This window comes from Theropithecus gelada, chromosome 20 (genome assembly GCF_003255815.1).
Source record: "Theropithecus gelada isolate Dixy chromosome 20, Tgel_1.0, whole genome shotgun sequence".
Taxonomy (NCBI): Eukaryota; Metazoa; Chordata; class Mammalia; order Primates; family Cercopithecidae; genus Theropithecus; species Theropithecus gelada.
Window position 1 is genome coordinate 64,633,678 of NC_037688.1, and position 24,160 is coordinate 64,657,837.

At 47.9% G+C, this 24,160-nt stretch overlaps 1 protein-coding gene across 2 annotated transcripts in view; it reads right to left on the minus strand.

Annotated features, from left to right (window-relative positions):
- Positions 1-18,637, minus strand: part of SYT17 (synaptotagmin 17) — a 93,938-nt gene extending 75,301 nt beyond the window's left edge. The window contains exons 1-5 of one of the 2 annotated variants that reach the window (XM_025370845.1): positions 18,195-18,637; positions 14,084-14,101; positions 13,282-13,430; positions 6,799-6,947; positions 3,178-3,797 (exon numbers count right to left, since the gene is read on the minus strand). In XM_025370845.1, the coding sequence (XP_025226630.1) occupies positions 3,178-3,797; positions 6,799-6,947; positions 13,282-13,430; positions 14,084-14,101; positions 18,195-18,209 (951 nt within the window). In that variant the 5' untranslated portion in view covers positions 18,210-18,637. Of the gene's footprint in view, positions 1-3,177; positions 3,798-6,798; positions 6,948-13,281; positions 13,431-14,083; positions 14,102-14,265; positions 14,519-18,194 lie in introns of those variants that run through there. The other variant, XM_025370846.1, reaches the window with a different exon arrangement.
- Between the last annotated feature and the right edge of the window lie 5,523 nt (positions 18,638-24,160).

A 24,160-nucleotide genomic window follows, 5' to 3' on the forward strand; every position in this document is an offset into this window, starting at 1 on the left:
GTGGCGGGCGCCTTAGTCCCAGCTACTCAGGAGGCTGAGGCAGGAGAATGGCGTAAGCCCGGGAGGCGGAGCTTGCAGTGAGCGGAGATCGCACCACTGCACTCTAGCCTGGGGGACAGAGCGAGACTCCACCTCAAAATAAATAAATAAATAAATAATAAAACAAAATAATTTTTAAAAATCAAAATGAGTGCTGATTGCCCATTTATTACCGCATGGGGCACACTGCATTATGGCTTGCTGTTTACCAAACTCTCTTTCCCACTAGATTGGAAGTTTCCTGCTGCTAGGAATGGTATGGGATTCATTTTTATTAATCCAACTAGAAATGCTGGGCACATAATAGGATCTCAAGAAAAACAGAAGGAAGAAATGAGCAGATCAGAGAAGAAAAAAACAAAGAATAATAAAGAGGGGAGGATAGAAGGAAAACAAATATCTTAAGGGTCCAGATGACGCTTCCAAAAACTATTTTGAACAGTACTAAGAAAACACTCATCATCATCAGGAATGAGAGACAGAAGGCATTTACAGCCGGGATTTAAGAGTCAAATCCACAATTAAAGGCATTAACAGCCACTACTTGGCTGATAATAGCACCAGCAAGGCTGGAAGCCCGAGTGTGACAGACCAGAGTGTAAATCAGATGAGCAGTTACAGCAGTTGACCTGCCTGCAATATTTCAACTTTATACACACTTTTGTTATTTTATATTTTTAGAGACAAGGCCTCACTCTATTGCCCAGGCTGGAGTGCATTGGCGCAATCATAGCTCACTGCAGCCTCAAACTCCTGGGCTCAAGCAATCCTCCTGCCTCAGCCTCCCGAGTAGCTGGGACTACAGGGACATGCCACCATGCCTGGCTTTTTTTTTTTTTTTTTTTTTTTTTTAATGTTTTGTAGAAATAAGGTGTCACGAGGCCGGGCGCGGTGGCTCAAGCCTGTAATCCCAGCACTTTGGGAGGCTGAGACGGGCGGATCACAAGGTCAGGAGATCGAGACCATCCTGGCTAAGACGGTGAAACCCCGTCTCTACTAAAAAATACAAAAAACTAGCTGGGCGAGGTGGCGGGCGCCTGTAGTCCCAGCTACTCGGGAGGCTGAGGCAGGAGAATGGCGCGAACCCGGGAGGCGGAGCTTGCAGTGAGTTGAGATCCGGCCGCTGCACTCCAGCCCGGGCGACAGAGCGAGACTCTGTCTCAAAAAAAAAAAGAAAGAAAGAAAGAAAGAAGGTGTCACTATGTTTCTCAGGCTAGTCTCTAACTCTTGGGCTCAAGCCATCCTCCCACCTCAACCTCCCAAAGTGCTGGGATTACAGGTGTGAGCCATTGCACTCAGCCCTATACACATGAATACTTTTAATTCTTAGAGGCACCCAAAGGTCCCCATGAAACTAAAGCACAGCCTGCAGCTTTATCAAGGGTGAGGAGCCAGCCCTTGTCTGGGAGAAACCTGCTCTCGCAGTGACATAAAACAGGCCTGGCTGTCCCTCTTCAGATGGAAGGGAGACGGCAGCCCCGAGATTAACTCAGCTCAGGAGACGCCAGCTCCTCTGCCGCAAGAAGGCTCAGCATCAGGAGTGAACCGGAACACTCCCCACCTGTTGTCTGCCCAATTAGATATTCACCAGGTGTGATTACCGCTTAGTGCACTGGAAGGCGATGCATTACAGGCTCACTCTGAATGGGTTCACAATAGAAGACGTCCTCTCCTGACAATGGGGGCTGCCACTGTGGAGAGCTCACCACCCGCCAGGCCCTCGCTGCAAGGTGGTATTGCTACCTCCATTTCACCTGAAGTGAGGTGAGGGAGCAGAGGGGTGAGGGAGCAGAGGAGCCTAGCAACAGTTAGGCAGTGGGAGGAAGGTTGCAGATTAGACCCAAGGCCATTTTCTCTGCGTGTCACCAAATGGCTCCCCATGGAAAGGCAATTTTTTTTTTTTTTTTTAGAGACAGGGTCTCACTCTGTCACCCAGCCTGGAGTGAGCTGGAGTGAGTGCACTGGCTCTATCATAGCTCACTGCAGCCTCGAACTCTGGGCTCAAGAGATCCTCCTGCCTCAGCCTCCCAAGTAGCTGGAATTACAGATGTGCACCACCATGCCTAGCTAATTTTTACATTTTTTTTTGTAGAGGCGGGATCTCATTGTGCTGCCCAGGCTGGTCTCACATGCCTGGACTCCAGTGATTCTCCTGCCTCAGCCTCCCAAAGTGCTGGGATTACAGGCATAAGCCACTGCGCCTGGCCTGGAAGGCAACTCTTATTGACCTCATGGTGGCCAAACCCCCTCCCTTGTTTCTCCATCTCCTGTCCCTGTTCCTACACCAGCCATCCCACAGGACAGGGAGAGAAGGAAGGGAAGACAGGAGGAGGGGAGGAAGGAAGGAGGTGAGGGAGGGAAAAAGGGAGGGAAGAGGGAAGCGGGGAAGGAAGGGAAGAGGGGATTGGGGAAGGAAGGGAGGAAGGGAGCGAAGAGAGAAGTGGGAAGGGAGGGAGGGAGGAAGGAGTGGCTGGGTCTTTTCCTTTCCTTGGGCTCCCCACATCCTTCTACCCACAATGGGTAGACGGTTATCCTCTAAGATGCAGGAATGCCCGACAGCCGACTGGAGACACAGCCTGGTCCGTGGGTGGCTTCCCGAGCAGCCAACCACATTTCCCTGGGCTGGACAGGGGGAAGGAAGCCAATCTAACAGTTGGGCTGAAAAGCATCCATGCATCATCTTGTTTTCCAGCCTTCACTTTTTCCCCCCAAATCAATTTCTGAAAGTCAAAATGATTGATAGCTTTATACCCTGTGCAATCATTCTCCTTATTAAATAACTCAGCATCAATCATTTAAAAAAGGCTTCCAGAGTGGTGGTGGTTACATGAATCTATACGTGTGATAAATTTTCACAGAAAGACACACACAGGAGTGATGTCTATAAAAACTAGTGAAATCTGAGTAAGCGTTAGGTTAGTTACCAATGTCTATTTCCTGGTTGTATAAGACGCTATCATGCTGGATCAAGAGGACACAGGAACTCTCTGCTATTTTGCAACCTCTTATGAGTCAAAAATTATTTCAAAATAAAAAGTTTTAAAAATCCAAAAAAGCCTTTTAAACAGTAAAATAAAATTAAAACGATCCCTTTTTTAAAAAGCTCCCAGGAGGAAACACCACAAACCCATCCCTTACCTGAGAACTGGGAATCAGCGCCTTCCACCAGTGCCCGCCCTTGACCAGGTCAACTTCACACAAAGGCACGGAAACTTTCCCAATGACACAGTGGCGGGAGAACTTATCAAAATCCACCACGGTCAGGAGCAGGGTCCTCCTCTGGGCCTCCAGGAAGGGGATCTCGAAGGTGTAGCGCTCCTCAAACACGGGTTTCTGGGTCTTGCGTTTGACCCCGGTCTGCTTTGAGTTCTTCTGATCTGGCAGGAGACAGATCTTGACGTAGGGGTTGGAGTGTGCCATGTCCTGACGCGAGCCGTCGTGGGAGATGGGAGGTGGCAGGTCTCTGGCCTCGATCACGCGCACGGTGAGGTGGTTGTGCAGCAGGTCGTACTGAGTGCTGAAGTGCAGCATGCCCAGCTGGTACTTGGACAGGATCTCCTCGTCCGTCAGACAGTCCACGTCGTCACTGCTGGAGTCGAGGGAGTACAGGTGGGGTTCGAACTTCCTGAAATAGTCGTCGGGGGTATAGGTCCGTCTGAGCACCGAAGGCTGGATGGGCTCCTTCTTGGCGCTGAGAACGCCAAACTCGATGGGTTTAATGTCGATGAGTGGAGAGCTGGGACGTCTTGACTCAAGACCTGAGAGCCACCAGAAATAACAATGAAGACAGCCACATACAGGGCACACCTGGGCAACTTTGCAGGTGAGCAGATTCTTGCACTGTTTACTCTGCTTCAGAATGATCCTTGCCATCTTTCTCCACACTCTGAAATACTCACTGATTCTGTGACAGACAGTACGGTGGCACTCTTGTCACCACTGCCGTCATCACAGCAGCTAAGTGCCAGGCACTGCTCTAATAGACTGAGTACATCACATCATCTCATATGTGCAATCACAATCTTCACATGCCCTTGAATTCTTAGATAATTACTATTATCCTCACTTTATAGACGAGGAAACAGAAGCTTTAAGTAACTTTCTGAAGGTCACACACTTGCAAGTGGAGGAGCCAGGGGTCAGGCTGGTCTAGCTGGCCCCAGAGTCTGGCTCTAACCATTATCCTATGATGTCTCCACTTTAAGAAAGTGAGCTCTGGGACCAGAGTGTCTGGGTAGAATTCCCTCTCAGCCACTTACTCACTACTCATGCACTCATTAACAATGAGCCATGTGACTCCGGGCATATTCTTTTGACTCTCTGGGACTCTGTTTTCCCATCAGTAAAATAGAGTCAATAATGGCACCTACCTCAAAGAATGTGATGAAGATTCACTGAACGAGGGCATGGAAAGGGCATGGCACAGAATGTGCCCATAGGCACAGACCAATACATGGGAACGATTATACTTCTTCAAGGTTCGTATTCAAACTTCATCGCTTACGGGCTGCCTCTCTCCCTTCCATGAACCAGCAGAGTGCATTGATCCCAAGTTCATAATTCTAACTTTTGTGCATCCCACTCTTCTAGCAATGAGCTCATGGCATTCTTGCTAATTGCCCTAACAGCTGTCTTTATGAGACATTTGCCTGAGGCATGGGAGGTACTCTGACAGATGTGTGCTAAATGGAAATCACCTGTGTTCAGAGCTAGGCATAAGACTCAGAAATCATCTAGGCCCACACTGTCCACAGAAAGATAACGCAAGCCAGAAATGCAAGCCACATATGTAACTTAAAATATCCTGGCAGCCATGACTTTAAAAACATGCCAAAAAAAAGGGCAAAATTCCTTTAATGTAATGTAATTTATTTGTTTATTCTGAGACAGAGTCTTGCTCTGTCGCCCAGCCTGGAGTGCAGTGGCGGATCTCGGCTCACTGCAACCTCCGCCTTCCAGGTACAAGTGATTCTCATGCCGCAGCCTCCCAAGTGGCTGGGACCGCAGTTGTGTACCACCACACCTGGCCCATTTTTGCATTTTTAGTAGAGATGGTGTTTCGTCATGTTGGCCAGGATGGTCTTGAACTCCTGGCCTCAAGCAATCTGCCTGCCTTGGCCTCCCAAAGTGCTGGGATTACAGGCATGAGCCACCGCACCTGGCCCGCAAAATTAATTTTAGTATTTTATTTTATTTAACCCACTATATCCAATATATAATCATTTCAACATGGAACCAATAGAAAAACATTTTAGTGAGATACTTTAAATTCTCTCTCTCTCTCTTTTTTTTTTGGAGACAGCATTTCACTTTTGTTGCCTGAGCTGGAGTGCAGTGGTGCGATCTCGGCTCACTGCAACCTCCGCCTCTCGGGTTCAAGTGATCCTACTGCCTCAGCCTCCCAAGTAGCTGGGATTACAGGCATGCGCTACCATGCCCATCTAATTTTGTATTTTTAGTAGAGATAGGGTTTCACCATGTTAGCCAGCCTAGTCTCGAACTCCTGACCTCAGGTGATCCTCCCGCCTCGGTCTCCCAAAGTGCTGGGATTATAGGCACAAGTCACTGCACCAGGCCTTTTATTTTCTCACTGTCTTGAAAGTCCAGTACATATTTTGCACTCACAGAACATCAGTAAGATTCAGTCTCACCATTTGCATGCTCAACAGCTACGTGTGTCTGGTGACTGTTACACCAGACAGCACAGTTCTAGATCAGCCCTCTCATTTTACAGATGGGAAGACTGAGGCCTAAGGAAACCCAGTGCTCCCTCTGTTTCACTATTTCATGCCCTTGAACTCTTTTTTTTTTTTTCCTACTTTTTTCTTTTCCCTCTACCCCCAGGAAAGGTTGGACACCAATGATCTCCACCTGAATGGACTTGTTTCAGGCATTTTAAGCTTTTCTCTCTGTTTAGTGAATTTCAGACATCAGTTCATGCAGAGAAGAGATACTTTTGTGGAGCAGAAGGAGGTTGGGAGTCTCTGGGTGTTTATCTTCCTTTTTCCTCCTCACCCAAATCATGCTGTTTGGTCAAACACATATGCCACATAACAGAGTAGACAAATTGGGCGGCCAAGTTTGATGGCTGCACATACATTTTGTTTAGGCTCGAAAGTAAGAATGTTTCATATAAAAAAAGAAAAAAAAACCCAGATTGCCAATATCTCTTTACAAAGATCAGACAATACTGGGCCCCCAATCCCATACAGCTACCATTGGCCAAGCTGAGCAGCAGCCGCCCTGCTCCCCTTTCAATGGGGCATTCACTTTTCAATTGACTGAAGTCTTCACCCTGCCCTAGTAACTCTCCAGGCAGAGCGGCAGCTGCCATTTGTCACCGCACTCAGGCAATGTTTATCTCTATGTAACCTCTGCATTTGGCCACTGATGCAACCCGCCTAGCTCCCAAAGTCACCAGAATTGACAAGCCCTTCTATATAATATAGCCACACCCATCTTTCAGAATCTGAAATGATATACACTGACAATGTGAATCAATTCAGCCAATTCAATCAAACTTAAAATTAATAAAAGCAAAAATCAATCAAAATGATTGCTTTTGATTGAACTCATCAGCAATCAGGTGTGATGCCGTCCTCTGTCACACCGTCATTATCTCTCTCTCCCCCTGTCTCCTGGACTGTCACCCCACTCTGCCGCCCTCCCGCAGCAACCACACTGCCCTTCATGACTCTCCGTGGGAGTGTCTGGAAAAGCCAGCCAGGGCCCCCAGAGAGGTACAGCGGAGATACTTACTTGAAATCCTCCGCGTCAGGCTGTACGTGGACTTGGATGTGTCTGAGGACGATCGTCTTCCATCCGGGGAATTGGTCCGTGGGGTCAGCGGGACTTCGCTGGCCGTGTGGACAGAGTCACCATCCTTGTCACTGCTCCGGCTGGCCATCCTATAGGAAGGGAAGAGGTGTCAGTAGCTGTCCAGGGATCCCGAGGGACTGGTATCTCTGTCCCTTGGGGGTTAAGACCCGCGATGAAACCGCTCTCAGACCCATTTTATGCAACATGGAATAATGCAAATTTGAAACAGTGTGGTGTCCTTAAACTCTCAACAACGTCTTGCTTTTTGCACCAAATGTGAAATGATATGAAGAAATATTCCCCGATTTAGAACAATCTGTCAAGAACTTGCATAATTTCAAAGCTGGGGCTGGGCGGAGAACTGTGTAAACTTAGGCTGTCGCCACATGGGGGCGCCACTTTGGCTCAGTGAAGCCCGAGACCTGTCAATCTCTAGTCTGCAGTGAACCGTCTGGTGGTTTATAGGCATCCAAACTTCTGCTTTTGGTTACAAATGTCCTGGTATTTCAATAGTCACTGTGTCTATAATTTAAGATCTTTTAAAAATATCCTATAACAATGTCACTCAAGGGTTCTTTGCGTGGCAGAAATGGCCCTGAAAATCAACAATTTCTGAACAGAAGTTTGATGTCAAGAAATAGCTATAAATTAGCAGCAGCCGTGACTCAATGTGCTCCCAATAAAGAACTGCTGAGAAATTGGGAAGGAGCGGGTAAGGGTGGATGGAGAAGAAAGACGATATGGGGTAGTGATTAAGAGAACCGCTGGGGCTGAACCCTGGCTGGGTGCTGGGGTAAGTCCCTTTCCCCTCCCGTACCTCCATTTCCCCATCTGTAAAGTGGAAATATTGACAGTACCCACATTATATGGTGGTTGCAAACCCTGAATGAGTTAACATATATAAAATGTGAGAGGCCGAGCATGGTGGCTCACACATATAATCCCAGCATTTTGGGAGGCCAAGGCAGGAGGATCCCTTGAGGCCAGGAGTTTGAGACCAGCCTGGTCAACACAGCAGGACCCCATCTCTACTAAAAGTTGACTGGGCATGGTTGCCCACAGCTGTAATCCCAGCACTTTGGGAAGCTGAGGCAGGAGGATCGCTTGAGCTCGAAAGTTTGAGACCAGCCTGGGCAACATGGCAGAACTCTGTTTCTACAAAAAAAAAATTTAAAATTTAGCTGGGCATGATGGCTTGTGTTTGTAGTCATAGTCACTTGGGAGGCTAAGGCAAGAGGCTCACTTGAGCCCAGGAGTTTGAGGCTGCAGTGAGCTATGATTGTGCCAATGCACTCCAGCCTGGGAGACAGAGCAAGAGACCCTGTCTCAAAAATAAATAAATAAAATGCTTAGAACAGTGCTTGGTTGTGTAGTAAACAGGCGCTCAATACATTTTGAAACATTTTTATGGATTGATCAATCGATCAATTCATTGATTTTGTTTGTTTGTTTGTTTAAGAAACAGGATCTCACTATGTTGCCCAGGCTGGACTCAAACTCCTAGGCTCAAAGTGATCCTCCCGCCCTCAGCCTCCTGAGTAGCTGGGACTATAGTTGCATGCCTCCATGCCCAGCTTAGTTGATATTATTACAACTGGGGGGCTTTAAGATCTCCCCCCCAATACTCATAAAGCTAGGTAAGGATGCTGGAGGGATGGAAAAGGAGGTAGAAAAACAGCTGGTGACATCGTTTTGAGACTGATGCCGCTAATAACATGCCCCTAAGCCATAATGGCTGTAGATTTATGCCTTCCGAGGCTGCATCCCCCGCAACGTGACATTAAAGCCTACAGGAAAACTTGTCTTGAAAAATGCAAGTTTTGAATGCTGTGAAGTCTTCAGACACATTCTGTGCATGAGATGAGACTGATCTACTGTTCTTCAAAAGCATTATCAGGAGCCGGGCGCGATGACTCACGCCTGTAATCCCAGCACTTTGGGAGGCTGAGCTGGGTGGATCATTTGAGGTCAGGAGTTCAAGACCAACCTGGCCGACATGGCGGAACCCCATCTCTACTAAAAGTACAAAAATTAACCTGGCATGGTGGCACGCACCTGTAGTCCCATCTACTTGGGAGGTTGAGGCATGAGAATCACTTGAACCTTACCCAGTCTTGGGTATCTCTTTATCGCAACACAAAACAAACTAATACAGGTTGGGAGAAGGATGAATAACTAATTTGCATCACTGTTAAAAGGGAGAACCCCAACTGAGCCAGTAATGCTAAACTCTAAATGGCACACACTCCCAATCACCAAGTGAGGCATCTCTGTGAGACCCGTAAGAGCTCTGCACATTGTAGGGATTCAACATATGCTTGTTCGACAAGCAATCAACCAACTTGACTTTAATTCACTCTTCAATGAGGGTCTTTCTGGCATTGCTTCAAAAGGCACCAGTTAGATTGTGCAGTTTTCCTAATCTTCACCAGCCCAGCCAAGAAAAGTTGGGGGCCCACAGGACATGAGCATATGTGACAATTAATGTTGTGTCCCCCAAGATCACACACAGAGCACACACAAAGGGCCAGCTCATCTGCCACGTGCCAGTCCACAGAGGCATGTCCCATGGTTCTCGGCTCAAATGTCGCAGTAGGAACAGCATTGCGAAGCCCATACACTTGACATTTCTACTTCCTGTCTGTTTGATAACATGCAGCTGCCCACTTGGTAAATAAATCTGGGGAAAATACAAAGCTGTAAATTTGCTTTCTGAATGATTTAGCCGTCTTCTCTTTACAGATTTCTCTTACCGTTTTGCATTATGCTGAGTGCCAAAAATGTGTCAAGCACTGCCCAGTGTTCAGAAGAGACCTCATTCATCCTGGGAAGCACAAAGGTCATGCACAGCTGTTCAGTTTGTAGACTGCACAACCCTAGGTGGTGCCATTCATGATGGCCACCATGTGAATTGGTGCCACCTGGAGTTGTGTGGCGTATTGGCCCTGCTGGGAAAGTTACAGTCCACTTCTCTACTAGTGGCAAAACCGAAAGAAGTGTCTTCCCAGAGGGTCCCAGCCCTCCTGCCCCTGCTTACACAAAGGGTCAGCAGCAGTCAAGGCAAAATGCAACTGTCTTCCAACTCAGCATGAGAACCTAGGCTGTGCATCTGTAACACTCAACATTTGGATATCTAGGGGGCAAACAGGTACCTGACTGTGATTTTCAACACCTCTGAGGGGTCTCCGCTGGTACAGAAGAAAATCCAAATTCCTTACTCCGGCATTCAAGACCCAATTCAACCTGAGCTTGCAGGCTCATTTTCCACTATTCCCCCAGCTCTTCCTAGATGTAGTGTCCATTTGTGGTGTCTGCCCACTTCTCTAGTCAATTTTCTCCTCTGTAGTCACAACACCCCAATTGTCTATTACAGGGGTCTGCAAACTACAAAGCCAAATTCACTGCCTGATTTTGTAAATGAAGTGTTAATGAAACACAGCCCTGCCCCTTCATTTATGGTCTACAGCTGCTTTTGCACAACAATGGTAGAAATAAGTAGCTGCAGCAGAGACCATATGGCCCATGAGGCTAATATATTTACTATTTGATACTTTAAAAGTTTGCCAACCCCTGGTCTAGTAGTTTAGTTCATGTGTTTCGGATAGAAATGAGCATTTCCCTGGTTTCCTGGGTGGGCAGGTAACTGGCATGATTCTGGCACCATTTCCTCCAAGTGAAAGTGACTGGTACATAACCCAAGCCAGGCTAATAAGAGCCTTTCCAGGTTTTGTTTTGTTTGTTTATTTGTTCACTTTTTATGCAACGGCAACAGAATGCAAGTCTAGTCCTGCCACATGGAGAAAACAAGCTTAAGAATGAGGCCAATACAGAAGAAACAGAGAGAGAGAAAGAGAGAAAAACAGAGAAAGGCTCTGATGACATGATTTCTGCTCCTGGATCCAGCTACGCCTGAAGCCATCATTCCTGATTCTTTCATAACAAGGCCTTATGTAGGACTGTCATATATGGAATGCAGGGTGTAAATGCACAACTCTAGGGGGCAACCTGACTTATATACCTGCCTTACCTCCTACATGAGATTGAAAATGCCCTAAGCATGGTCATAGGACCCTATCTAGCCCTGTGTATGCCACAGCGCCTGGCACACTGTACTTAAGAAATAACTACAAAAGGAACTCAGATTAACTTTTCAACTGATGATTGGCACTTTAAGAATGCAAGTTCTGCCTGAAGAATAGTGTGTCAGTCAACAACTTTTCCTGAGTGAACAAGACAGGCAAAAATCCCTGCCCACATGGAGTTGGCATTCTTGTGAGCATAGCTTTAAAAACATCAGATGGACTGAACTAACTTCTGCTACATAGACCAGTGGAATCCTTTTTTTTTTTTTTTTTTTTTAAGTCTTGCCCTGTTGCTCAAGCTGGAATGCAGTGGCATGATTATAGCTCACTGCAGCCCTGAGTTTCCAGGCTCAAGCGATCCTTCCACCTCAGCCTCCCGAATAACTGGAACTCTAGGCAACAACATGCCCAGCTAATTTTAAAAATTTTTATAGAGATAGGGGTCTCATCGTGTTGCCCAGGCAGGCTGGTCTCAAACTCCTGACCTCCAGCTGTCCTCCCACCTCAGCCTCCCAAAGCACTGGGATTACAGATGAGAGCCACAGCACCTGGCTGCAAATTATCTCTTGATTAAAGAGTTGCTTTCACCCAAAATCTCAACTTCACACACACCTGTAGGATTCAGGCCACAACTTATGAATAATGAATAATGGAAGAGTTCTTTAACATTGTGTTTGTATCAGTTTAATTAATCTCTATTGATACCTAATACTGACAGAAATAAATGCTTATAAAACGTTTACTCTGTGCTAAGCATATTATATGCATATCTTATTTATTTATTTATTTGTTTATTTGTTTATTTTATTTATTTTTTTTGAGATAGGGTCTCATTCTTTCCCAGGCTGGAGTGCAGTGGCGCGATCATAGCTCACTGCAGCCTCAACCTCCTAGGCTCAAGCGATCCTCAGCCTCCACAGTAGCTGGGACCACAGGCACACATCACCACACCCAGCTAATTTTTTGATGTTTTGTTGAGATGGGGTGGGGGAGAGGGTCTCACTATGTGGCCCAGGCTGGTCTCAAACTCCTGAGCTCAAGTGATCCGCCTGCCTCAGCCTCCCAAAATGCTGGGATTACAGGTGTGAGCCACTGTGCCCAGCCAGAATTACATTTATAATCACCAACGAAGTATCAAGCATTCCTAACTACTTTTCCACATTTCAAATTCATTGACTCCCTGCAACAAATCTGAGAGAAATACTATTCTTTTTATCACCCCATTTCACAGATGGGAAATCAAGGTACAGAGAGATTAAACCATTTGCCCAAGGTCACAGAACTAGAAATAGTAATTGCGATCACAGAGCCTGGATCCAGAGCCATTTTGCTATGGAAATATTTGATACTTGCTTCTAAGAAGAGAAAAAGAGGCCTGATGCATGAGCCCCCAACTTGGGAGGGAAAGATGGGACACCAGAGACTTTTGGAATCTCAGACCAAGGACTGAGCTGAAACAGCACTGCCTCCTTCCACCCTGCCAGGCTCCAGCTGTGGGTTCTGGCCGCTGCCTCTCTCCCTCTCTGGGCCTGCCCCTCCGAATCATGACAAGCTCACTTGATGACTTCTTGATCCTTCCCAGCCCCGACCTTCTTGACTGTACCCAGGCTCTCTGACCACGTCCCTCTCTCAGTCACGGAGAGGTGGACCAGGCACGTGGCTAAGAAGCTTCAAAACTGCGTTCCCAAAATATCTGAGCGACTGGCAGATGGAGATGTTGTATGCAGGCGCGGGAGGAGAGCGAATTAGAAATAAAACGAAAGATGCCAGAGAGAACATAAACAGCGTTGGAGGACAGGATGGAGCCTGGAGGTGCTTTTCTGCTTCCCTGTTTCTGAAGTTCTTGTTCGGAGCAGCAAAAAGGCGCTTGTTTGTTGATTCCGTCTACCCATCCATGCAACGGATATTTATCGAGCTTTTACTATGTGCATGCCCTGGGCTGGGTGCTAGGGAATCTTGTCACGTGGACTTGGATGGAAACCCTCAGAATGTGGTCAGCCCTTGAAGAATATAGAGGCTCACAGATCTCCTTTTCTGCTTGGAACAACACTTTATATGACTAAAAATGCCCACACACTTAGCATTACACGGTTCATATCTCAGAAGGCCCAATGTGCCACTAGGTGAACTAAAACCCCGCCACCAGCTGGTCTTGCCAGCTTGCTGAACAAAATGAGGTGTACAGAACATATCCGCAGTCTGCAGCAAAGATGTCCATGGAAACTCAGCCTGCTTCTCTTTCATGCCCCCACATCCTCCCTCCTGTGGCCCAGACCCCCAACCCCCGCTTCTCAGACAAAGGGAAAAGTCTTGAAATTGATTTCAGAGCAGTTTTACTTACAGCCAGGGAGGGGTCTGAGCAGGGAAAGGTCCCAGAATTTCAACTTCATCCTCACTTGACTGGCAACAGCTGGACTCGTAGCACTTCTGACAGCAGTGCCGGCAGGTCCATCTGCACAGCAGCAGATCAGAGAGTCTAGAAAGAAAACCCTGAGGCCATTGGGGGAGGTGGGCCGGGGGTAGGGGGAGAGGGGCGGTGGGCAGGGTGGGGAAGAGGAAGAGGAGAAACAACACCCAAAATTAAAAGTAGCCGATCTCGGATGAGAAATAGACATTCAGGAGTTCTGGCTTTGCTGCTCAGCACTTAGAACAAAATGTTTTCCATTTCTATTTACCAACTGCAGGCACAAAGATAGCAAACATCAACTCGCTGGAGCCATTAGTAGCAAGCAAAACATTTGCAGGTATTTTCTTTGGTAGTTTATGTGAACGTCTTTCTTGACATGTGGGTGGTTTATACAACATTGTAAGGGCTATACAATATGTTCAAAACACAATGAATATTACTCTGTCTTCTTGAAAGCAGGGGAAAAAATATGTAAAAAATGATCTCGGTGACATGAAACAGACAGAGATAATCAAACGGAATAAGTAGGGGTGGAGAGGGAAACTTGTCTTCTCAACTGGTGTCTTTTCAAAACCGGGATCTCCTTTCGTTAGAAAGGAATGGACACTCTGCTGGTATTAACACCAGGTTATTGTTGAATATTCAATATCCCCACAGCCCCACATAAGACTCCAAAATGAAAGTCAGGCATTTCTTGATTAGAAACCAGACCAAACAAATCATCAAATGAACCCACCTCGTTTAATGGTTCCAACTGCCCTTTTAAGATCCACGATGAAGCCAAGGGCGTAAGGGAACGAAGGGGTTAAAGAAAGAGAGACAAGACCAGTTTAGCAATATTCCAGCAACTCAAAAAAAAAAAATTTACAGAAGAAAAAAAAAAAAAAAAAAAAAAAAGCCCTGCGTATTTCCACTTACCATCCTGGGAAGGGAGCTGACTTCCTAACAAGGTGTTGCTATTTTCAGGGCTGCTGGTAGCCTCCTGGTTAACCAACACCAAATAAATGGGAAACTTTAGCATTTCGATTTGATTTGCACCGTATGCTGTTATGAATCAGAGCGGGCGGATAGATAGTCATGCTATCCAATACAGCCACACTTCAGGAGAAGAGCAAACCTTCCTATACAGAAATAGCCATGTAGCCAACCCAAAAGGACATGATTAGCTAACATGCAGGCAGGCACACAGTGGATGTTACTTGGCTCCCCCGCCCTCCCGGAGGCCCTACCTTCCAATTCTGCTCCAATGGTAATGGTGGGGTGTTTCCTATCACCACCCACAAATAGAGGGAACTAAAAAGGAAGCCCTAATCTGGTCCTCTTGAGGAAGGAGGGCCTCCCTTCCTGTTGTGGCCCCACCCCACCTCCCCATCTTCGTCTCCTGGGTTTTCAGGGCACAGACTCCCTCCTTCTCTTTAAGATGGTTTTCCAAATGGGCCAAGTAGACTAGGTTGGTTAGAAGTCCTGCACCCCAACCTCGGGCATGCCCCAGAGGTGAACTGAGGTGGGACTCAAACTCAGAACTTTGAATCAAGAGGGGGAAAGTTATTATCTTCTTTCCAATTCTCCTTCAGGAGGAGAAAGTCTCAATTTGGTACCACTGCATGTTAACATCTTTTTACCACTTACCAATTTCTACCCTCACCCATCCCCTTTCTTTTAAACAAAGAAAGTAGATCTTGTCCAGAGCCTTGCAGACAGCCATGTCCACCTAGAATTCAATAATGTGGCATTACTCCCATTGCGTTATTCTTCTAGTTGCCTTCTGCCCATGTCACATGATCTTGGTTTCCTATGATATTAGTGATGTAATGTTTCCTTTTCATATGATTTTGTTAAAGTAAAAATAAAAGTGAGCCCATTTATAGAAAAAAAAAAATTAAGTTAATAATAGCATAGGTAGGGCTAGGCACAGTGGCTCATGCCTATAATCATAGTATTTTGGGAGGCCAAGGCGGGTGGATCACCTGAGGTCGGGAGCTTGAGACCAGCCTGGCCAACATGGTGAAACCCCCTCTCTTCTAAAAATACAAAAAATTAGCCAGGCATGGTGGCAGGCACCTGTAATCCCAGCTGCTGGGGAGGCTGAGGCAGGAGACTCACTTGAACCTGAGAAGCAGAGGTTGCAGTGAGCCGAGATCACACCACTGCACTCCAGCCTGGGCAACAGAGTTATTTAGACTCTGTCTAAAATAATCGTCATCACCATCATCATCATCATAGTACAGGTGGTATGTGGCTTGTGAAAAAATCAAAATCCTCGAAGTGGTAAGGGAATAACAACAGCTTGGGAAATACTCAAAGGCACTTATCACAAAATCTCTAAAGCCAAAACTCAAACCATACACAGAACAAGACCCAAAGGTGCTGAGGGGCCATGCAACGAGCTGAGTCAAGAAGTACTACAGTCCTAGTCTCACCATTGACTGATCACGTGACTCGCACAAGTCAGGGGGCCTCTCTGAGCCTCGGTTACCTCTTCTTTAGTGGAAAGGCTACTCTATACTTCAAAGGGGTGCTGTTAGGGTGGGACAGGACACTGACTCTGCAAATACTTGCGTGCGGTCCAGTTGAAAATTAAAATGCACCCTTTCTGTGATGATAATTGGGTGATTGTCAAGACATAGTGGTACCCAGCAGGCACCAGGTATTGTCCCGGCAGGTACAGCAGGGCACAAAACAGCAAAATATACTCTCATAGGGCTTACATGAAAAAGTGCTTTAGAATGTTTAGGATAAAGTGATACTTTTTCATGATAATCCATGACCATTTTCGGAATATGGGGAAGCATTTCCTAGACATGTGGTGGTCAAGAGGCCATTTATGAAATCAAAGTGAACAGAGACAAGGCCACCTCATGCCCCTGCTGAAAAACAGCCTTCCCAGCTTTCTCAAAGCCCAGGTGCAAGATGAGTGTCAAGGAACAGAGAGAAACCAAAGAAGATGAAAGAGGTACCCTGACGTTCCCAGGCATGCGGTCTTTCTGGCATTGGGTCTCCTGGGTTCCCATGTTTGACACTGATGGAAGAGAAACAATTCATACCAGAAAGAAAGAGGAAGAAAGAAAACGCATGCATTCTAAACAGAGGTTGGCAAACTAAGGTTCGCAGATCAAAACCAGCCCCGCAGCCTGTTTTGCTACAGCCCTTGAGCAAAGAATGATTTGTACGAGTTTAAAAGGTTGGGGAAAAAAAAAAAAAGATGACTGCCTCTTGACTCGTGCAAAGTATACAAAATTCAAATGTTGGTGCCTGCAAATAAAGTTTTATTGGAACACAGCCACACCCACTCATTTACTACTGTCTATAGCAGTTTTGGTGCTATAGTCAGAGTGGAATAGTTGTGACAGAGACCATGTGAGCCTCCAAGAGAAAAAAAGTACTATCTGGCACTTCACAGGACAAAAAAAGTTTAACACCTTGTTCTAGAAGGAAAACCGACATCTCTGCTCATTGTCATATGAGATGCTTAACATATCTTGCACCGACCCCCCTTGAGATCCCACCTTGACCCCTAAGCGGCTGTGTGGCCTTGGGCAAGTCACTTAATTTCTCTCTGCTGAAGGCGGCCATTAAGAACCTCCGGAGCCAGTAAACATGTTCATTTCTCACCAAATTGCGCACTCAGAGGGGCAGGAACTGTGCTGTTTTCATCACTGCATCCCCAGTGCCAGCACTTAGTAGGCGGTCGCCCAAGTGTTTGTTGGGTGACTATTGAATAGCCCCTGGACAACATTCAGCACACAGTGGGTGGACAGTACTGTGACCTTCAATGAACTTGAAAAGAGAAACTGGCGATTCCACGAAAGGGAAGCCAATCCGGGGAATCGAAGGCAGGAGACGAATGGAAGAGGCTCCGCCAGGTGACACAGCACAGAGTTCCCGGCAGGCTGAAGCGTCTGAGGACACTATGAGGGGATACGTGAGCCAGAGGGGAATGGGAGGACCAGCAGCACCCCCAGCTGTGGCTGAGGGGACAAGATGTGAGCCAAGATGCACCCTGGACGTGGAAGTCTGTAAGCTTCTCTGCCCAGCTCAGAGGAGCCAGCACCAGAAGCAAGCAACTCAACGGGTCTCACTGCGAGTCTGCCTGCTTGACCTTGGCGCTGACCTGCGGTCACTTCCCTTCTTGCAGAGGAGAAAGGTCTTTTCATCAAGAAGCCCGGCCCACCCCTCCGCCCCCTCTCCCCAAAAAAGGCTGCTTAGAAATTATTTCAGAATTAATTCAGCCCAAGGATTCTTGGGGGACGTTTCTTCAAGGTGAAGAGGGTCCACATCTCCCAGATCCCAATGCAGCGGACTAAAGTAACAGGCTCCCTTTTCTCCACCAGCGCGCCTCTGGCCTCCGGGTGTCCCCCACCCCTCAGCACCCAGTGCCCGGGAGAGACGACGTCCTTGTCCCTCCTGGTCGGAACAGCTGCCTCAGGCTTGGTCTGCCGGCCAATTAGCCGGAGCCGTCACCACAGCAACGGCAGCTGACGGGCCGGGCTGCTAGCTCGCCCCGGGCCGCCCTCCCCACGGCCCCTCCCCTGGGGTGGGGTGCCAAGGAGAGGGAGGGGCGGGGGGGAAGAAAAGTCCGCCCCACCCCCCATTCCCTCCCCAAGAGGCAAGGGTGCGCTTTGCAGAGTCCACATAGGACCCTCCATCCCGGGGTTTGGGGGTCCCCAGTCTCTCCTCCCGGGGCGCACCCCTGTTGCTGCAAGGGTTGCCCGCGCACGGGCATCCTTTTTCTCGAAGCAAGTTTGTGGGAGCCTAGCCGTGGGCCCTCCCTTCCGCGCGCTCCCAGCCGGAGGGGGCGCAGCACCCCCTACCCGCACCCCGGACCTTGCCCCCAGCCTCAGCCCTACCTGGATGTACGCCATTTTCGCCCGCGCGCACTCACTCCGGCCCGGGCATGGCGCCGCCACGGCCACTTTGCCCTCGCCAACAGCGGAGGGGGAAGAAAGCAAAGGGGGAAAGGAAGAAAAAAGCAGCCGGTGGCCCCAGACGTGACTGGAGTGGCTGATGAGCGGCGCCCGCCCCTCCGCCGGCCGCCCCGTCCTTGCCTTTCCCTGCGTTCCGGCTCTCGGAATCCGGGCCGCCTCCCCGGTTCGGAGAGATCGGTTGCCCAGGGCCCCCGCCTCGGTCTCCCTCGCTGTCCTGTGCTCCCCCCCGAGGCGCTCTCCAGGCTGGAATAAGGCCCGGGCGCCTGGGCAAGGAGCCCGGGGCAGCCGCGGGGACTGCAGCGACCCCAGCGCAGGCGGGGCCGGAGACGCTGGGGCCCGAGCGCGCGGGAGGCGGGGGAGGGGATGGGGATGGAGAAGGGGGTGGGAGGGGGCGGTACACAGGTCAGCCCATCCTGCTGGCAAGGGGGCTGGCACCTACCGAAAGCAGGGCCCCCGGGGCAGCCGTGGAGCGAAGGGGACACAGTGCAGCCTGCCATGAAGTCTGCAGCAGGGAAGGTCCTCCCTATCCAGCCCTCTCCCCAAACTGGGTTGGAAAAACTTTATTCCCGCCCCACCCGACGCGCCTAGCACGGTTGCGGTGAGGATCGCAGAGGCTGCTTGGATGGGAGCCTCAAGTTAAGGTGGGCATAGGGCGTCCCAAACGGAGGTGCTGTGTCCAGGGCTTCAGGGGGCGCGCGGAGAGAGCGGAGCGCCCCTTTACTCTAACCCTGCCGGAGTTGCGCCCTGGACGCAACAGGTCTAGTGCGGGGCGGCCCGGCAGCGCCACCCAGCGTCGTGCCCGGCCTCGTGTGCTCCTCTGCCCACCGGCTGCCGGCCGCCAGTGAGCGTGCGCCCCGGGGCGTGTCCACCGCCGCCCTCCTGCCTGACCTCGTGTCTGGGGCGCCCTGGACCCACAGGCCTCCATCAAACCTCCCAGTCCAAGGCCTCTGGCTCTCCACTCAGAGATTCGAGGTGGAACATTGCCCTCCTCTGGATTTATTTTATTATTTTATTTTATTTTATTTTATTTTATTTTATTTTATTTTAGACACAGAGTGTCACTCTGTCACACAGGCTGTAGTGCGGTGTGGGGTAATCTTGGCTCGCTGCAACCTGCGCCTCCCAGGTTCAAGAAATTCTCGTGCCTCAGCCTCCCGAGTAGCTGGGACTACAGGCGCCCGCCACCAAGCCCGCTAGATTTTGTATTTTTCGTAGAGAAAGGGTTTCACCATATGAGCCAGGCTGGCCTCGAACTCCTGGCCTCAAGTGATCTGCCTGCCTCGGCCTCTCAAAATGCTGGGATTACGGGCGTGAGCCACTGTGCAGGCCGGATTTCTTTTTAATATGCCCAGTCATCTCCTGTTGCTGGGCACCAGCTTATCAGCCTGTTAATTTTAACCTCCCAGTGCCTCTTTTTCCTCAGTAAAAACAGGAGAAAATCTCCACCCTGCCTATCCTCCAGGGCTGTTTTGTGGGAATAAACGAGAAAATGAATATGGAAGTAACAAACAAAAGATGGATATTCAGATGCATATATTTTTTGTCTAAAAATCTAGCAGGCCTATACATTTTTTTAGTATGATATATTTAGTTTGTAGCATATAGCACGTAACGCATATTGAGTGCTTATGATTCTGCAGGCATACACGTCTCAACACTTCACAAGCATTATTTCATTTCAACCTGCAGTACCTTGATCACTCTATCAGCTAGCACTCTGTCCAGCCAGAGTAGGTACTGAATAATTGTTTTTGTTGCCCTTATTCACTCTGCTTCCTGAGGGAGGTGGTATGATTATCTCCAATTTATGAGGGACTGGAGTCCGGAGAGGTAAAGCCTCTACCAAGGCCTGACAGCTGGTAGCCCGGGGCACTGGCCTTTGAACCTACAAGTCCAGGAATGAACCCAAAGTGGCCACTCCTAATCACTTTGTGGTATTTATCCACAATCTTTCTCCAGCACTGATGGCAGGGCATGCCAGGTGGGGAGTGGGCCTCACAGAGGAGGATGCCTATTGGGACGGGTGCTCCTTGGGGGCACTTGAGGGAGTTGGAGGAATTTGCTAGGTGTTCCCATAAGTAAAAATAATTAACCCTTTTTCACCTGAGGTCAGGAGTTTGAGACCAGCCTGGCCAACATGGTGAAACCCCGTCTCTACTAAAAATACAAAAATTAGCCAGGCATGGTGGCAGGCACCTGTAATCCCAACTACTCCGGAGGCTGAGGCTAGGAGAATCGCTTGAACCTGGGAGGCAGTGGTTGCAGTGAGCTGAGATTGTGCCACTGCACTCCAGCCTGGGTGACAGAGTGAGACACCATCTCAAAAAACAAACAAACAAACAAACAAAGTTAACCCTTTTTGAGGTCTGTGTACCAGGCACTGTTCCCAGCCCTTTACACGAATTTCAATCTTTTAATTTTCTGATTACCATGAGGTAGGCACTAGTACTGTCCCACTCTTTAGGTGAGAAAAAAAGAGGCATGAAGAGGTGAAGTTGGCCAGGCGTGGTGGCTCATGCCTGTAATCCCAGCACTTTGGGAAGCCAAAGTGGGTGGATCACTTGAGGCCAGGAGTTCAAGACCAGCCTGGCAACATGGTAAAACCCTACAAAAATTTTCTCTACAAAATATAAAAATTAGCCCGGCATTGGTGGCTCACACCTGTAGTCCCAGCTACTTGGGAGACTGAGGCTGAAGAATCACTTGAGCCCAGGAGATTGAGGCTATACTAACCTGAGATCACACCACTGCACTCCAGCCTGGGTGACACAGTAAGACCCCATCTCAAAAAAAAAAAAAAAAATGAAGTCATTTGCCCAAGGTGTATCATGCCAGACCACTGTTAACTCCTATAGGAATGATACCATGTCCAAGAGGCCAAAAAGAGACCTAGATACAGTGAACGAGACCTAGGGTTTATTGGGGAAACTTACATACAGGGACAATCCGGTGGCAGCTGGCTGGACAGGAGAACCTCTATTGTTTATATAAAAAGCATGCAGTTTATGTAGCGTTTTCACTTAGCACCCTCCACCTAGCAACTTCCTTTTGGCCCTTTAACCCAAAACAAAGGGCCTCAATTGTTTATATAAAAAGCATGTTTATATAAAAAGCATGGAGTTTATATAGCATTTTCGCTTAGCACCCTCTATCTAAGCAACTTCCTTTTGACCCTTTAACCAAGGGTTTTGCCTCTTTAACCCAAAACAAAGGGCCTCAATTGCCTGTACAGCCTGCATTCCAAGGGACAGGCAGGAGACCCAGACATCCTTCATAGATAAGGAGTGAATCTCCAGGTTGGCCACTCCCGGATTCCTGAGCTCTGAACGGTGAATACACATTCTTCTTAGACCATAGTGTCGTTCGCAGGGTAAGCTAAGTTCAATTATTGCCGTCAGATGTGTCTGCCCTGCAGGGTGTGTATGTGTCTGCCCTGCAGAGTGCATATGGCTTCCAGGAGCTGGGTTTCAAACCTAAACTTGAATCCTTTCCCTAGCCCCTGCACCATGCTGCCTAATAATGCCTGGTCTTGGAGGAGGGGGATGACCCTGTCCCCAGAATTTTTTAGTACCTTAATCCCTTATGACCTGAAACTATCCAAGAATACTAAACACCTCTCCAGCAAAAGAAGAGGTTATTTAAAATGTGGATAATAGAACCTGCCTCTGGTACTATGAAATGTTTTAAATGTGTGCAAAGCACCTGGCAAAATAGGTATTTGATAAATGCTTGTTGAATGAGCAAATGGATTGCAACAACAGCTAACATGGACGCTTTCAACTCTCAATAACCAAGTGGTTATTATGTTTGAGTGCTAAGCCCTTCATATTCGTTTTTGTTTCATCCCTACTGGATCCTTACAAGGCCTTACAAGGTGGGTACTGTCAAGGTCCCCAGTTTACGGGTGAGGAAACTGAAGTCCTGAGATGAGAAGCAAAGTGAGTTGCCCAAGGGAAACAGCTGACAAGAGACAGGGACAGGATACAAATGCAGATCTGGTTAGCAATAAAGGCTCAACTCATCATGGCTGCACCATTATCAGATGAAAGAATGGACGATCAGTTTAAGTCCTTCATCAGGGGAGTGTCAGATGAGTTCCAGGATCCCACTGCTTTGCAAGCCTCTCCCTGCCTTTCACGGGGACCTGAAGTCCAGCTTTTCAATGTAACTTGGACTCAGATCAAGGCTGTGCCTGCAAAGCTGGCACCTTTACAGGTCTCGATGGAGAAGGCCCCAATCTAGGAGGTAAACAAATGCATGGAATGATATGTGACCTGTGGTGTGATAAAGGGAGTCTCAGGGGACTGTGGGGTTACAGGTGAGAGACCCCAACCTAGTGTGATGAAGGATCACAGAAGGTTTCCCGGAGAGGCTGACATTAAACTGAGTTCCAAAGAACCAAAGATGGGGAGTGGTGCTTATTTGGGAGGTCCATGAACTTAGAAAGGAAAAAAGTTACGTCGCCATTGTCACCAACCTCCTTCTGAAATTTAGTGTTTCCTTCCATTATGAATGCAGGCAACAAACCAACACAAGCGTAGCACTTACTCAGGACTTTGTCACCAACAATGATCATGTGTAGTCTATCTCATTACACTTGCGGTTGTTGCAAATGACTTGAAATTTCATTTATGTTCTTTACTGCTTGAAAATTACAAATAGTTATTAGGCCCACCTCTAAATCAGTCTATTTAATGTGTTAACAAAGAAGCAAAGACATGACCATATTTAAATTTGTTTAAACATTTTGATAACTGTATATCAGTGTTCATTATAATTTCATTATCAATCTATGTATTCTATTCTATGATTCTAAAAACATTATTCTGAAGGGCTCCATAGGCTTTGGTGGATGGCCAGGGTTTCATGACACAGAAAGTAGTAAGAAAGCCCTGAAGGTAGCCTCTGCATTAGCTTAGAGGTGAGAAAGGGAACTGGGGAGAGGCAGGTGGCAGGTGTGGCTCCACAGGTAGTGGATGCCAGATGTCAGGTGGCCTCCTAAGTTACCCCATGGAAAAGCAGAGAGGATTGTGATCAGAAAGATTTTGGCAGGGCTGTGTGCATGTCTATCTGTCTGTCTACCTGGCTGTCTTTGGACATGGAACAGACAAGCCTGGAGGCAGAGAGGCCAGCGAGGAGATGTTGCAACAATCTAGGTGAGAAATGATGCAAGTCTGAACCAAGATAATGGCAGTGAACCAATGGCAGTACCAGAGTGAAAGGTGATGAGGTCATGGAAGGCAAGGAAGGCTAGAGAGATGCAGGTGTGCTGCAGGAGGAGGAGGGGTTTATGTCTGAATACACTGAGTCTCAGATATGTATTATCTAGGGTTCCTGGAAGAAGTCCAATTCAATTAAACTTGGGCAGAAAAGAATTTATGGGCTCATTAACTGGAAAGTCAAAGGGCAAATCCTGTGGGCATGGTTGGAAATAGGGATGCAACTGAAGTCATAAGAGCTTGCTCTCTCTCTAAATATAAGTCCCACCTCTTTACAGCATCTCTCTGAAAATCAGGGGGTTTTTTTCTTCCTAGAGTAGGTTTGCTTTACATGGCAGGAAAATGGCCACTAGTGATCTTAAGTTTATATTCTTACAGTTTATGCTCCAAAAAGAAAAGACTGTTTTGTTTTGTTTTGGTTTTAGTTTTGGTTTTGGTTTTGGTTTTTTTTTTGAGACAGAGTCTTGTTCTGTTGCCCAGGCTGGAGTGCAGTGGCACAATCTCAGCTCACTGCAACCTCAACCTCCCAGGTTTGAGCAATTCTCCTGCCTTCACCCCCCAAGTAACTGGGATTATAGGCGTGCACCACCTTGCCTGGCTAATTTTTGTATTTTCAGTACAGATGAGGTTTCACCATGTTGAGCAGGCTGGTCTCGAACTCCTGACCTC